The sequence below is a fragment of the Somniosus microcephalus genome, chromosome 11, assembly GCF_052327205.1.
Source record: "Somniosus microcephalus isolate GS21.2 chromosome 11, FLI_Smic_1.0, whole genome shotgun sequence".
NCBI classification, from domain to species: domain Eukaryota; kingdom Metazoa; phylum Chordata; class Chondrichthyes; order Squaliformes; family Somniosidae; genus Somniosus; species Somniosus microcephalus.
Genome location: NC_140997.1, coordinates 94,527,994 through 94,544,315, shown reverse-complemented (window position 1 = coordinate 94,544,315; position 16,322 = coordinate 94,527,994). Strand labels below are relative to the sequence as shown.

The 16,322-nt window shown below is 47.0% G+C and overlaps 1 protein-coding gene across 2 annotated transcripts in view; it reads right to left on the bottom strand.

The window, feature by feature from the left end:
- Window positions 1–16,322, bottom strand: part of LOC147110772 (otoancorin-like) — an 87,797-nt gene that overhangs the window by 64,778 nt on the left and 6,697 nt on the right. For both annotated transcript variants that reach the window (XM_086001083.1, XM_086001082.1), the window contains exons 2-7: window positions 11,682–11,803; window positions 10,935–10,963; window positions 10,809–10,839; window positions 10,672–10,699; window positions 8,781–8,859; window positions 7,328–7,456 (exon numbers count right to left, since the gene is read on the bottom strand). In XM_086001083.1, the coding sequence (XP_085857209.1) occupies window positions 7,328–7,456; window positions 8,781–8,859; window positions 10,672–10,699; window positions 10,809–10,839; window positions 10,935–10,963; window positions 11,682–11,763 (378 nt within the window). In that variant the 5' untranslated portion in view covers window positions 11,764–11,803. The remainder of the gene's footprint in view (window positions 1–7,327; window positions 7,457–8,780; window positions 8,860–10,671; window positions 10,700–10,808; window positions 10,840–10,934; window positions 10,964–11,681; window positions 11,804–16,322) is intronic.

Genomic DNA, 16,322 nt, shown 5'->3' with positions numbered 1-16,322 from the left:
CAAAGCTGGGTAGGAGGGTAAGCTGTGAGGAGGATGTCGTGAAACTCCAGTACGATTTGGACAGGTTGGGTGATTGGGCAGAAACATGGCAAATGCACTATAATGTGGATAAATGTGAGGTTATCCACTTTGGTGGCAAAAACAGGAAGGCAGATTATTATTTGAATGGCAATAGATTGGGAGAAGGGGAAGTGCAGAGACCTGGGTGTTCTTGTGCACCAGTCGCTGAAGGTAAGCATGCAGGTGCAGCAGGCGGTTAAGAAGGCAAATGGTATGTTGGCCTTCGTAGCAAGAGGGTTCGAGTACAGGAACAAGGATGTCTTGCTACAGTTGTACAGGGCCTTGGTGAGACCACACCTTGAGTATTGTGTGCAGTTTTGGTCGCCTTACCTGAGGAAGGACGTTCTGGCCATGGAGGGAGTGCAGCGAAGATTCACCAGGCTGATACCTGGGATGGCAGGAATGATGTATGAGGAGAGATTGTGTCAATTGGGCTTATACTCACTGGAGTTTAGAAGATTGAGAGGGGATCTCATCGAAACCTATAAAATTCTGTCAGGCCTGGACAGACTAGATGCAGGAAGGATGTTTCTGATGGCTGGGGAGTCCAGAACCAGGGGTCATAGTCTAAGGATAAGGGGTAAGCCATTTAGGACTGAGATGAGGAGGAATTTCTTCACCCAGAGAGTGGTGAACCTGTGGAATTCTCTGCCACAGAGGGTGGTGGAGGCCAGTTCATTAAATATATTCAAGAAAGAGTTGGATATATTTCTTAAGGCTAAAGGGATCAAGGGATATGGGGAGAAGGCAGGGACAGGGTACTGAAATTGGATGATCAGCCATGATCTCATTGAACGGCAGAGCAGGCTCGAAGGGCCGAATGGCCTACTCCTGCTCCTATCTTCTATGTTTCTATGCTAACCCTACACTCCCATAGGAACAGGAGGAGGCCATTCAGCCCCTTCAGCCTGTTCCACCATTCAATGAAATCATGGCTGATCTGCGACCTCAACTCCATTTACCCGCCTTTGCTCCATATCCCTCGATACCTTTACCCAACAAAAATCTATCAATCTCAGTCTTGAAAGCTCCAATTGACCCCCAGCATCCACAGCCTTCTGGGGGAGAGAATTCCAGATTTCCACTACCCTTTGGGTGAAAAAGTGCTTCCTGACATAAGGACATAAGAATTAGGAGCAGGAGTAGGCCATATGGCTCCTCGAGCCTGCTCCAGATTGGGACTCCTGACTGAATCTTCAACATTCCCTTCACCCTTTACTCTATGTCATTGCACCCCTCCCATATACTAGAGGAAAGTGTTAAGAATTGTGCAGGAGGTAACAGGCTTGGGTGAGGACACGGACTGTGAGCTTCAGATTTTGAATCAGTACAGAATGGGATTCAGTAGAAAACATCAGAAATTGAAAATTGGTTTAAGTGAAAAAGGATAAAAAAATAGTTCATGATGGAATAAAGAAAAGGGAAGATCATGTCTCTTTTTTACTGTTCTATGGAAGTTTTTTTTGGTTTCAGTGTGAAAGTTACTGTACCTGTGGCTCTGCCCTCTTGTTCAAGCTGGAATGTGTGTTTAGTTTAAGATATTGGTCTGAATTAAATTGGAGCTATTGAGGTTAACTAACCTATTAAATTGTGAAAAACAGACTTTTATTGTGGCCACGGTGAAATTCTGTTTTTTGTAAGTTGTGTGAAAGTCTCTAGTTCCGGACATGCGACTATCACATGAAAATTTGGCATTTTTGAATTTCTGACCAATGTCAAGTACTCAATGCTTTGAGGTGATTGTTTATTCATCTTACTGGTACTGGAATGTGTGACCAGAAGAGGGAAAGGGGGGGAAATGCTATTGCTGTGTGTATAATGATGTGAAGACATCCTGTAGTTGGATTGTACTACAGAATTATTTCACAGAATGTTTGTAGTGGTGTTACTGATGATGTCTGATGTTTTTACCTGCTAAATTGAATTGATCGGGATCTTAGTAAGTTTTAAAGACACAAAGGGGGCAAAATTCGGTTGCTTTGTGCCTCTAGTTAGTACCCTAAGGGCGCTAATGGGAGGCGCAAAGCAACTAGCGCCCGGGCGCGGTGCTGCTAATGCCTCCCGTGCAATTCAGCAGGAGGTTAGCGGCGGCGGTAACCGGTAGCGCCCCAAAGCGCTGCGCCTCCGGCGATGACGTCATTGCCGTGCGCAGCACCCCACTCGCGCCCCGGCCGCGAACTTCGGTAGCGCCCCCGACCTACCGGCGGACGCTATGTCTAACAGGGTCAGGGGGGCGTACGTGCAGCCGGGCGGCGACATTTAAAGGGGAGGTGCCGAGCGGCCATTTTTGTTGCCGGCTGTCTGCCAGCACCTGCCCCCTTTGCTGTCCCTGGCCTCCTATGCAGCCCCCCCCACGGGGTGCCGGCTGCGTTCCGTCATCTCGGCACTCCTCGAGTGCCGGGCTCTTTTGCCGGCATCCTGATCCCTGGGCCCCAGGTCCCTCCTCTTTAATAAGGTGAGGAAGGCCTGCAGTACCGCGGCACGTAGCGCCACGACATTCAATCGCAGCGTCCCAAGAGGAAGCTTCCAGTAGCGCCCCGCCTCCCTCTTGGGGCGCTGCCAGTGAATTTCAGGTGCACTAACTTTTTCGGGGTGCTAACTTAGCGCCCAAAAGGGGCGCGACCAAATTTTTCCCCCAAAGACTTAGCAAAAGTAACAGTTTACTGTTTTAAAATTAGTCAAAAGTTTTTTAAGTTTACTTGAAGGCTGTGAGAAGCTGTGCGACACAAGCTGACATTGATTGGCGATATCTGGGGTTGTCTTCTTTGTTAACCACAAGCAGCTGTGTGTTTGTTTTTGTTACTTTCTAGTATCAGATTAACTCTGTTTTAATTCACTAAGCAACAACTTTTGCGTTTACTGAATGTAAACATTTTGGGCATTTCTAAATTTTAAGTTTCCTAATTTGAGTGGATATTTCCCTACACTGACAGAAAGGAAGCAGGAATTGCACAGGAGGACACAAGCGGGGATGTGGTCAGGAGGACCTGGCTGCAGTTCCGCAAACCTTTCAATGATCTCAGTAGATCACGAAACGTTAGTACAAAGCCACACTCAACCTCATCCTGCTGTGCCTCTCATCACATCCCCATCACGCTGCCTTCCATACCCTACTCCTGCACATCCTTACTCACACCAACTTACCTTGCACCTCCACCCATCCCTCTCTATCTGCATTATCACATCCCCATCTCAATAGCCACCCCTCACACTCACCCTCATCCTATTGCAATCATACCAACTAACAACACACAAGGGTAGGCACTTGGGTGTTTTATGCAATGTTCATGTAAAGTTTCTGTTAATGTGGTATCAAACATTGAAACCTTTATTTTCAACACTTTCTGTTCTTGGACAGATTTGTGCGCACCTTTGGAAGTGGCTTAGTGAGTTGCAGTGAATGGTAAGACATAACGGTATCTCCCGCAATGGTGAGGAGTGTGAAAGGAATGGCTTGGACATTGTTGGAATGCTTTATGGTGTTGGTGTGGGGTGGTGCCAACCTGGCGCATCATGTGGCAGCCAGGGTGTACAGTGTCAAGTGAAGTAAATCTGGCCATGGTGAGCCCATCCCTGGCGTCCTGAGCAGCAATGTGCTCGGGTGCTGATGCCCTGTGTCCTGTGCAGCATCAGGTGATTGCGGAGAAGGTTGGGGTTATTGTTGGTGCTGCTGGTGTTGGGGCTGATCGTGGTCAGATTCTGAGGACCAAGGTGAGAGAGTATGTTGATGGAATAGATGGCCGGTGAAGTAGAGATGACAGAAGCGATCCGTCAGTGGTGAGAGAGTTCTTCCAATAAAGGAGAGAGTGGATGGAGAGTGGAAAGCCTGCAGAATCTGTGCTGGAAATGGGCTGAGAAACAGCTTGTGGCTGAGGAATGTGATGATCTGTCGGGTGGGAGCTTTTACTGTACATTTGAAGATGTCAAGTAATCAGTTGGAGCAATGACCATTCAGCTCCCGCCTCAGGTTCACAGACGTGGACCCTGTGGGCAAGCAGTGAAAGTTAAAAGGTGAGGTTAAAAGCATTACTAAGGGTCTGTCAACAACCCAATAATTGGTTTAATTGAATAGCAAAATACTGCAGATGCTGGAAATCTGATATAACAACAGAAAATGCTGGAAACACTCAACAGGCCAGGCAGCATCTGTGGAGAGAGAAACAGAGTCAATGGCCCCGATTTTCTGGCCGCCGTTGGGCGGCTTTTCATGCGGCCGGGGGCCGAAAAATCGGCGAAAAAGCGGGTCGGGACCTCCCCCGCCCGATTCCCCGCCCCGTCCGACTTTCAGACTGCTGTTTCCCCACGCCCCGCTTCAGTCCTGGCCGCCGCGACTGCTCGTCGGAGCACTAACAAGCAATTATCTGCTTGTTGAAGTTGATTTTCCCGTGCCGTTGCGACTTTGGGGCTTTCCCCACCTGAAACCCGCCTGCGGGGAACCCCGCTGCGGAGACCTGGCGTGAAGCTTGCCGGCTTGCTAGCTGTCAACTGCAGGTAAGGAGAAGCTGCGATTTAAAGGGCCAGCACTTGTATGTTGAAGGACCTTGTTGTTGCAGGTTTGGGGCTACTTCTTCAAGGCTTAGGCACAGCTGTGGAAGGTTGGAGCCTCACACACTCCTCCAATGCGATCTCCTGGGAAGCCCCTCTCGCCACCCTCACTCAGCGCTTCCTCAGCGGAGCCATCTACGAGAAGCGTGGGACGACTTTTTTTCCTTCCCTTCTTGCCATTAGAGGATCTCCAGCAGCAGAGGCGGCAGCAGCAGAACCAGGAACAGCAGGATCAGCAACAGGCTGCTGCTCACTCACCTGAAGCTGCACAGGCCAGAGGGGGCCAGCGCTTGGAAGTGGCTTGAGAGCACCTTGCTGCGCTTTAGGGGGCCATGGGGACCTGTATCTGCACTGGCAGTCCTACTCAGAAGGACTTCCACGAGGATCTGGTTTCTCTGTTCAACAGATGGCCAACGCTCCTCAAGAGATGTCATTCTCTTATGTGCACTCACCATGTTTTCCGTACCCTGGCGAGTTATCTCCTCCATGGAGCTTGCCAACCTTTCCATGGTGATGTGTTCATGCACCAATGACTCCACAAAGGCTCTGCTCATGGACTCCTCCATTCGCTCCACACTCGCAGCGACCCTGGAGACAAAACCTGCCAGAGACTCCTGCATCTGTGCATGGAGATCCATCACCTCTTCTCTTGCGGATGGACCCAGAGGCAGAGGGTCGACATGCAGCGCAGCGGAGCTGAGCTGGCAGAGTCCTGCGCCCTCCGACGAGGACTCTCCACTGCTGTCCCTGTCTCCAGAATCTGCTGAGGCTCATTTGTGAGCTGTGAAACACCAGGTGACAGCTCTACTCTATGTCCCGAAGGTCCCACCGAGGTGTGTCTGCGCTGGTGCTGGGTGCGCTTACTTCTGCTGACGCTGCGCCCTCAGAGGTTGGAGCTTCCTCTGAGGAGTCTGGCTGCACAGCCTCTTCCTCCTCCACAGTGAGGGGGCTCTGGATGGTACTGTGGGGGAGTAAAGGAAGGAGTTAGAGATGTAATGCCAAGGTTCTTCTGGTGACTCCCAACGAGTTGGCATCTGCTGACAGCTGCATCCATGCAGCATTGGTCTCAGTGGGAGGCCTCTTCCTCCCTGACCGAGGGAAGAGGACCTCCCTGTGGGCCCTAACCCCATCCAATAATGCCTGCAGTGAAGCCTCGTCAAATTTGGAGGCAGCTCGGGGTCTGGCACTGGCCACAGCTGCTGCAGGCTCCTCTGCCATCCTGTGTGGTTCATTTGGAAGCCTTCAGAGGATGCAGTGCTTGCTATGAACCTTGAAAGCACCACGAATGATGACATCATTCTGTGGGGATTTCTGACTCAATTTTAGACAATTAGCAAGGCTTCCCACATGCTGGGAATTAATTGGCCAATTGAGGGAAAATTGCATAGAGCTGGCTGACACTTTTTTTATGTGTGTCAGAAACCCCACATTCGGGGAAACCCGACCATTTCCCACACAAGCCGAAAATCGGGGCCAATGTTTCAGGTCTGGGACCCTTCGTCAGAACTGGTTAATGTTAGCTGAAACGTTAACTCTGTTTCTCTCTCCATGGATGCTGCCTGGTCTGTTGAGTGTTTCCAGCATTTCCTGTTTTAACTGGGCCGTCCCACTCTGATCGGATTGGAGATCACACACACGCCTATGGGAAAGGCACATTGTGGTGGGTTCACAGCGGGGTCCCGACTCGCGGTCAAAAAAAATCAAATTTCCCACCCGACCTGCCACCAATCCTGCCTGCTGACCCTCCAGAAAATTCTGGCCTCTGTGTTTCCTGTAAGAGGATACCTAAATCTCTGAACACCAACATTTAATAGTTCCTCACCATTTAAAAATATTCTATTTTTCTATTCTTCCTACCAAAGTGAATAACCTCACATTTCCCCACATTATACTCCATCTGCCACCTTATTGCTCACTCACTTAACCTGTCTATATCCCTTTGCAGGCTCTTTGTGTCCTCCTCACAACTTACATTCCCACCTAGCTTTGTATCATCAGCAAACTTGGATACATTGCACTCGGTCCCTTCATCCAAGTCATTAATATAGATTGTAAATAGCTGAGGCCCAAGCCCTGATCCTTGCGGCACCCCACTAGTTACTGCCTGCTAACCCAAAAATGACCCGTTTATTCCTACTCTGTTTTCTGACCGTTAACCAATCCTTTATCCATGCTAATACATTACCCCTAATCCCATGAGCCCTTATCTTGCATAACATCATTTTATGTGGCACCTTATCGAATGACAGCACCCCTGAACAGCCAAACTCTAATTTTAAGGTTATGCCCCCTTGTTCTGGACTCTCCCACTGGAGAAATATTTTCTTTTTATCTACCCCATCGAATTTGTTGAACATTTTAAACACCTCGATCAGATCATCCCTCAACCTTCTAAGCTCGAGAGAAATCAAGCCAAGTTTATGCAACCTGTCCTCATATTTTAACCCCTTAAGCCCCATGTTGGCTGCTGGCCGTTTGTTAAATGAGTCCAGTGAATGAAGAATGTTAACCGTAAAACATCAGCAACAATTAGGAAAAGTGTGTGTGTGTGTGTGTGTGTGTGTGTCGGGGGATGCGCAAGAGACCAGAATTGGAGGAGTGCAGAGATCTTGGAGACTTGTACAACTGGAGGAGGTTACAGAGATAGAGAGGAGGTGAGGCCATGGAGCGATTTAAACACAAGGATAACCTCCCATAGATAAGACAAACATGCTGCACCAACCTCTATGCTCTTGCCACTGTAGAGGTATTTTGTGCTGAGTAAGAATGTTGAGGTGTCCATCTGGAGAAGGTCAGAGGCCAGTCGCCTAGGCTGAAGTACAATTTCTTCAAAATAGTCAGAGAACGAAGTCTGCAAGAAGAGTCAGAAAGAACCAGTGGCTGAAAAAAGTTAAAATATTCCCAGAGAACTCACCACAACATTCAACAAACTGCTACATCATTGTTTCAGAATCTTTATAGTACGATATACTGGCCCCATTACCCATGTTCCGATAACCCTCACTCTCCATTTATCCGCCCCCACAGGCAGGGCAGGACCCATCCCCACAGCCAGGCCACGCCCACATAGCCAGGCCACACCCCCACAGCCTGGCCCCACCTACATAGCCAGGCCCTGCCCCCACAGCCAGGCCCCACTCCCCACCAAGGCTCCGCCTCCACAACACAGTCCAGGCCATGCCCTCACTGCCCACCCCCGCCGCCATTGGCCTCTCAGTCTCGACCCGCCCACAGAGTCAGGCTCCGCCCTCATGGCCAGGCCCCACCGCATCCCTCAGATAGGCCCCGCCCTCAAGCCCCAGCCACTTCATGAACATTTGGAAGCAAGGCCCATGGGATCACCACCAGGAAAGGGAATCCCCAGCTGACTTCCCTTCTTCCCCCAATCTCTAGCCTTGGAACACAAGCCAATTACAGCAATCTCTCCCCCACACCCCCACAATACTGCCATCCTAGTTGGGATCAGCTAACTCTATAAACTCTATATAGCCAATGACCAAACCGAGCTCACCACCTAGTATTGAGAGGGGGCCATTTCTACAGGTCTCAGCAATGGGTGAGGGCGAGGGAAGCAGCCACGGTTCCCGCCTTGGATTGCTATCCTGGGTCCGTGCTGGATAGCCTGCCTGAGGCTTAGTTGCGAGGAATTCAATTTAATGGCCACATCAGCAATGGCTGAACTGTGACCCCAGCAGCTTTGGAACTGGCGCAGAGAACATCTTGGGGGAAAGGGGGTTGAAAAAAAACCCTCAAACCAACCACATGCAGCAGGCCATTCAGCCCCTCGAACCTGTTCCGCCATTCAATTAGATAATGGATGATCTGTAGCTTAACTCCATCTACCTGCCTTGGTTCCTTAACTCTTAATACCCTTGCCGAACAAAAATCTATCAATCTTAGTTTTGAAATTTTCAATTGACCCCCAGCCTATCAACATCTTTTTGGGGGGGGAGGGGGTTCCAGATTTCCATTACCCTTTGTGTGATGAAGTGCTTCCTGACATCACTCCTGAACGGCCTGGCTCTAATTTTAAGGTTATGCCCCCTTGTTGTGGACTTCCCCGCCAGAGGAAATAGTTTCTCTCATTTATATCTATGTGTCTGTATGCATAGAAATAAATGTAGACGCGCGCACACATATAAAGTGTAACCATATAATATAAGTATCGGTCAAACCTGAAGGTTGTGCAAACTAGACCCCTTTGAATGAAGATATCGCAGCATGTCTGCATAATGTTCAGTAACAGTGTGATCCCTGGAACCCAGAAAACATGTTAAGTTCGCTGCTGTAGATTGTTTGAAAGAAATCTTTCATGTATTACTTCTCTCGAGTGCAGTTATGGGTACTTTTCTCTCCTGTCTGAATGAGTTGAAACCTTTGACAGGAGATATCCCAATGTGCTGGTATTTTTATTGCATGTGGTAAAATGTATTGTCCTCATTACATTGTAGAGGTGTCAGTTCTAGGGAAGAGGCCAATTTTTCCCCCTCCCCCAACTGTGGATAACTCAGTATTGGTCCTTTGATTAATTATACCACAGCCAGATGCAGAGTAAATCTCCCTCTGCTCAGCCACAACAGTGCACTTTAACCCAACCTCAGGCCCCCCCCCCAATACAGCACCTGTCTGAAATTAACCCCTTCCCAATGTGGCTTATAGCCGTGGCTCACTGGGTAGCACTCTCGCCTCTAAGTCAGAAGGTTGTGGGATCACAGTCCCACTCCAGAGACTTGAGAACACAATCCCAGGCTGACACTCCCAGTGTAGTACTGAGGGAGTGCTGCACTGCCTAAGGTGCTGTCTTTTGGATGAGACAGTAAACCAAACCCCTGTCTTCCCTCTCAGGTGGACATAAAAGATCCAGTGGTACTATTTTGAAGAAAAGCAGGAGTTCTCCCTAGTGTATTAGGCCAATATTTATCCCTCCATCAAAATCACTAAAACAGATTAACTGGTCATTATCAAATTGCTGTTTGTGGATCTTGCTGTGCATAAATTGGCTGCCCCCATTTCTTGCAACACAACAGTGTCAAATCTTAATGATCTCTCAGAGTTCTTGGGCAAGACACTAATAGGCAGCAGCCAGTATGTTTCAGCAATAGATCAAGATTTAGTAAGCTTACAGCGTAATCAATACTTAACAAAAGTCGATAGTTTTAACGAGCAGCTCGCAGCCCTTGGTCTTTGGAACCTCTTGGACACAGATGACATTGTCTTAAGTCTGTTCCTTTGTTCTCGCAGTAAGTCTGTGTAAAGTTGTTCTTTGAGTATCGAGGTTTTAACCCTTTTCTTATCAAAAGTTGGTTTGGCCAGTGTCCATGTATGGTCTTTAACAAAATCACCTTTTTTTTTTTTTAAATTGGTTCTAATGGTCAAAATACCATTCTCTCTCAGACTAAGGTAGCATCCCGCCTTTCCAGTACTTTTTCCGACAACCCTATCCTACTGTCTTGTTTATAGTTTTTCAGCCCATTGGAATTTACTTTATCTCTTTCATTTCCTGCCTCCCCGTTACAAGGCCTTTATACCAAGGGCCCATATCAGCGCTGTTTCACTAGTCTTGAGGTATCCAGACTATCTCACTTTAATCTATCAGATAAATACCTTATCTCAATGATTGCTCTCATTTTATGTCCTTATTCTAATTATTTTTTAAATATCTTTGCAATTAGTTTCGTTAAGCGAACTCTAATTTCTACTTAGCATCATAATATGTTATTCAGCAATTTAACCTTCACTCGCAGCCTGTGGCTGTTTGTTATCAAAACTTAGTCAAAACTGCTTTTGACTGTCTTTACAGCTGCATTTTGAACAAGTCTTAGTTACCCAGGAGTAATTATGGGTATTATTATTTGGTCAATGGCTACACTTGAATTTATATGTATATGATTCTCGTCTACTAAATATGTCTAAATATCAGCCTTTCGTACAACAGTGACTACACTCCAAAAGTACTTAATTGGCTGTGAAGCACTTTGGGACATTGAGGTTGTGAAAGGTGCTATAGAAATACAAGTCTTTCCCTCTTTTAGTTGGTTTTAGATGAAGCAAAACAAAAGATCCCACCTGAGGTATTCGAGTGCTTCGACAATTCCTGAGAAATGAAGGGGAAGGATTATTATTATAATATATAAAAAGAACCAATAATTCTGGTAGAGCAAGTTTCAAGCAGTTAGATTCCATTAACGATGGAAGAATCTCACCTTCAATATATTTCCCGTCCAACAACTTATCCTAAAAGCAAGAGACAAGTTTAAACTGCTTAACCCATCCAAACCAGCAACAGAAAGCAGAGGGAAATGAAATTTAAACAAAATCCTGTCACTAACCAGTATTTGCCTCAACTCAGCAGGTAAATCTAGAAGAGGAACAATGAGTTAAAACGGATACAGGGCAGAGAGAAAACAATTCTGAAATGTTTTAATAATCGTCCAGATGAACTGCGAGAGAGCTAGTTCTATTTAACAGAAGAAATGAATTTTCTAACAATTTTGTTTTAAATAAGTTCCCTCTCCTCTCTCTGGTATTAATCAGGTGTTACTATTTCAAGAGTGAGAAAAGGGGGCGGGGGGAGGCCACAGACATGCTACTGATCACAATCCAGTGGCCAGTTTTGGACATCAGGCAACAGCAGCATTGGGCCGACTGTGGCTAAATAGCCTCCCGACACTCAATGGTCATTAGGGTAAAGTTCAAAGGGCCCATGAAGCTGCAACCCTAGCAGGAGCGAGTGCCTTCACAAGGGGGGAGGGGGAGAAGACAAAGAACAAAAGAATATTTCCTCTTCACCAGCTCTCCTTGGGGGACTGCCCACAGCTTCTGGTGCACTTTACTTCCTTCTCCAACATTTATATCAGATGGTTTTAAAAGTACAGATACACTTTGTGTTTAAATGGAGATTTAACCAGGTGAAGCAAACAGCAATTGCACTTTACTATGAATTGTTTTAATGTTAATTAACACAGCTTTAAAAGTCTCCCCGCCCATCCCCACTGACCTTGGTTAATTTGAAAATTATTTCAAAGGCACAGATCCTAACAAAAAGAATACATTAATTTAAAAAATATTTGTCTTACCTTCACCTGGCTCTTCACCAACAACGATCCCAGCTTGGCACAGTCTCCAGATGACCAGCCAGATCCAGAGGTTTTGCTGCATCTTTAGGCTGAATGGCCCAGTCCCTCCAGTGGTGTCGATACTGTGAACATGTATTATGGAGGGTCAGGAATGTGAGCCATCTCTCGCACACAGTCAGGTAACAGGAAGATTCACCATGAAAAGATCGTCGAGATGGGATTTCTAGTCTCCTCAATTCCTCCCTGGTTCTTTTGCCAATTAACAACAACAACAGTCCAAAGATGTGCGGGTTAGGTTGATTGGCTATGATAAATTGACCCTTAGTGTTAGGGGGATTAAATACGTGGGGTTACGGGGATCGGGTGGGATATGTGTCGGTGCAGGCTCGATGGGCCGAAATGGCCTCTATCTGCACTGTGGGGTTTCTGTGTGTTCTGTTCTGTATTTATATAGCGCCTTTAACGTAGCAAAATGTCCCAAGGTGCTTCACAGGAGTATTTTAAGATAAAAATGTTGACACAAGGATAAATTAGGGCAGGTGACCAAAAGCTTGGTCAAAGAGGTAGGTTTTAAGGAGTGTTTTAAAGGATGAGAGAGAGGTAGATAGGTGGAGAGTGTAGTGTATGTGCCTTTAAGAGCCCCAGGTGTGCTGTAATGCCGGTAATGGCCACTCGGGCTATATAAGCCTGTATATTGTGTATATCCGTTAGAACCCCCCCAGACTTTGCTTAGTAAACACCTATGAACCAACTCCTGTCTTCAGTGTCTCTATCAACACACGGACACTACAGTGGCGACGAAGTGGAAACGGACTTACCTGCAATTCGGCAGCACCTCACAGAATCACAGAAACCCCACAGTGCAGATAGAGGCCATTTCGGCCTATCGAGCCTGCACCGACACATATCCCACCCGATCCCCGTAACCCCTACACCAACACATATCCCACCCTATCCCCGTAACCCCACGTATTTAATCCCCCTAACACTAAGGGTCAATTTATCATAGCCAATCAACCTAACTCGCACATCTTTGGACTGTGGGAGGAAACCAGAGCACCCGGAGGAAACCCACGCAAACACGGGGAGAATGTGCAAACTCCACACAAACAGTTGCCGGAGGCCGGATTCGAACCCGGGTCCCTGGCGCTAGGACATCGATTCCTCGGGCGTCCAGAAGACTCAAGAAAGAGAGAGAAGCTGTGGTTTCACCAGCTGGCCAAGCTGGTGGCAGGTACTGCGCTAATCCTTCCTGGGCGTCGGGCTGGGGCTCCAGCGGCTGGCTCTACAGCGGAGACAGGCAGCGAAATTGGAGGCAAGCAATAACGGACTGGGAGGGAGCACTCGGGAGATGGCCGGCGCTGCAAGCAGGTCGGTGTTCAGACCTGGAGAGAAAGTCCGGAGGGAACGAGTCTCCAACTGTAAATAAATAAATAAAAAAATTAAAAAACGGAAACCGCGGGAAACAGCGTGGTCATCGGCAGCAGCAGCGGGAAACGCCATATCTTTTCTGCAGAAAAGAAAGGAAAGCGCGGGAAGCGCCATATCTTTTCTAAGATGCCTAAGTCTGGCAATATTGATGCTTTTGATAGCGAAATAGAGGATTGGACCACATATGTGGAAAGAGTAGAGGTATATTGCACTGCAAATGGAATAGAAGATGAAAAAAAAGCTTCAGTACTGCTGAACCTAATGGGCGCAAAGGCATACGGGCTGTTACGAAATTTAATCACTCCAGCCAAACCAAAGGACAAGAATTTTAAAGAAATTGTTGATACCCTGCAGGAGCACTTAAACCCAACACCGCTGCTGATAGCGGAAAGATTCAAATTCTTCGAGAAATCAACACAAGAATGAAAGTAACGCTGATTACCTCACCGAATTAAGAAAGCTATCAAAGTACTGCCAATTCGGGGCAGGACTAGCAGATTATCTTCGAGACAAATTCGTCTGCGGTCTCTTAAGTGAAGGAACACAAAAAAGGCTGCTTTCTGAAAAAGATTTAACACTGGACAAGGCTTTCAGTATGGCTGTATCATACGAAGCAGCAGCAAGAGGAGCTGCAGAGATACAACAAAAGACACAGGACTTCGGCACCCATGAAATGACAGGGTTTCGAAAGATGTTATCGCTGCGGCAGATCCACCCATAACCAGAGGGACTGCTGGTTCAAGGACAAAGCATGCAGGCAATGCGGAAAGATTGGACACATTGCACGGGTATGCCGATCTGGACAAAATAAATCCACAGACAGGAAAAAAAATACAGAAAGGTACAAATGATGACGGACAGTAGCTCCGAAGACCAGAAGAGCGATAGCGACTCCGAAAACAAGAGACTAAGCTGTCTCAAATTACATAATGTACTTGCCAAAGATGATTACCAAACCATTTGGGTTACCCTCACGATAGCAGGGTCCCCAGTTAAAATGGAACTAGATACAGGATCAGCTCTAACCGTAATAAATCGACGGGATTACGAGAGGCTATTTCCGCATATACCTTTAAAAGACACATCCATTATCTTAAAAACATATACGGGGCAGAAAGTATAACCCAAAGGAAAAATAAGGGTGCCTGTTGTATACAACGGCAAAGAAATACAAAAGTTGTATTTATACATTCTACAAGATGGTGGTCCACCGTTGTTGGGCCGTGAATGGATCAGAAAGATACATTTAGACTGGCACTCCATTCAGGCACTGACGGTGACCAGTAAAGAAAAAAACGATGATGACATCATACCTGAACGATTAAAAGACATCTTAGCCAATGCCAAAGAACTGTTTCAAGAGAAACTAGGAACCTTGAAAGGCATCACCGCCTCAATAAAAGTGGAAGATGCAGCAATTCCCAAGTTTTTTAAGGCAAGACCGGTGCCATACGCAATTCGTCCAGCAGTCGAGGCAGAGCTGGAGAATTTGGAAAAGGCAGGCGTATTATCCAAAATAGATTGGAGCGAGTGGGCAACACCCATCGTTCCAGTCCTGAAGAAAGCATTGAATAATGATAAATCTGAAGAACAGGGAAAAATTCACATCTGTGGAGACTTCAAGGTGACTGTAAACCTGGTCCTTCACACGGTACAGTATCCTCTTCCGAGGATAGAGATATTTTTGCCTCACTATCCGGAGGGAAACGTTTCACCAAAATTGACTTGGCACAGGCATATCTACAGATGGAGGTTGAAGAGGCCTCTAAAAAATCTCACGATAAATACACACAAAGGTCTATACCAGTACAATCGACTGGTTTTCGGTGTAGCATCCGCTCCAGCTATCTGGCAAAGAGCTATGGAGCAAGTCCTCCAAGGGATTCCGGGTACTCAATGCTACCTAGACGACATCCTTGTAACAGGAGAAAACGACAACGAGCACCTTGCCAATTTGGAGCAGGTGCTCACTAGGCTGAGAGAACGGGGCCTACGAGCAAATTGCCCCAAGTGCAAATTTTTCCAAAATCAAATATCATATTGTGGCCACATAATTATTAAGGAAGGGTTGCATAAGTCACCTGAAAAAATTGAAGCGGTCATAAAAGCCCCAGTACCTGAAAATGTTTCACAATTAAGGTCGTTCCTGGGATTAATAAATTACTATCATAAATTTTTACCGAACTTATCAACTCTTCTACACCCTCTTAATGAACTGCTACAAACAGGAGTGATTTGGAAATGGAACGAAGAATGTAAACATGCCTTCCATAAATGCAAAGACTTAATCACATCCGAAGAAGTTTTGGCTCATTACAACCCATCACTGCCAATCAGACTGGCGTGTGATGCATCCCCTTACAGCATAGGAGCAGTATTATCGCATAAATTCCCTGATGGCTCAGAACGGCCGATAGCTTTTGCGTCACACTCATTAAACTCAGCTGAGCGTAACTATGCCCAAATCGACAGGGAAGCACTCAGCCTGGTATGGGGAGTGAAGAAATTCAACCATTACCTACATGGACAAAAATTTACCTTGTTGACTGACCATCAACCCCTCATCTCCATATTCAACCCTAAAAAGGGTGTGCCCATTATGACAGCGCAAAGGCTACAGAGGTGGTCCCTTTTTCTAGGGGCACACCAATACAACATAGAATACAAAGGATCAAAACTGCATGGGAATGCTGACGGGTTATCGCGCCTACCGTTGCCAACGGTAGAAGAGGCACCTACAGTAGACCCAGTGGAGATGTTCCACTCTACCATAGTGGAATGTCTACCAGTAACAAATTCTGCCATTGAAAGGGAGATGAGAAATGACCCGACTCTCTCACGGGTCTACGATTTAACAGTGGAGAGATGGCCAGCACATGGCGAACCACTGTTGCCAGCATTCTCGCAAAGAGGAGAACAGCTGTCAGTGTGCCGAGGAACCTTGATGTGTGGATCCAGAGTGGTGATTCCACCCAAACTCCAGGATAAAGTGCTAAAGGAGCTTCACGAGGGGCATCTGGGTGGAGTGAAAATGAAGAACCTAGCCAGGGCGTTTGTATGGTGGCCAGGTATCGATGGAGACATCGAAGAAATGACCAAGAGCTGCCTAGGATGCCAGAAAGTCCAAAACGCTCCACCACAAGCCCCTCTGCATCCATGGGAGTGGCCCTCATCTCCCTGGCAAAGGGTACACATCGACTTTGCTCGTCC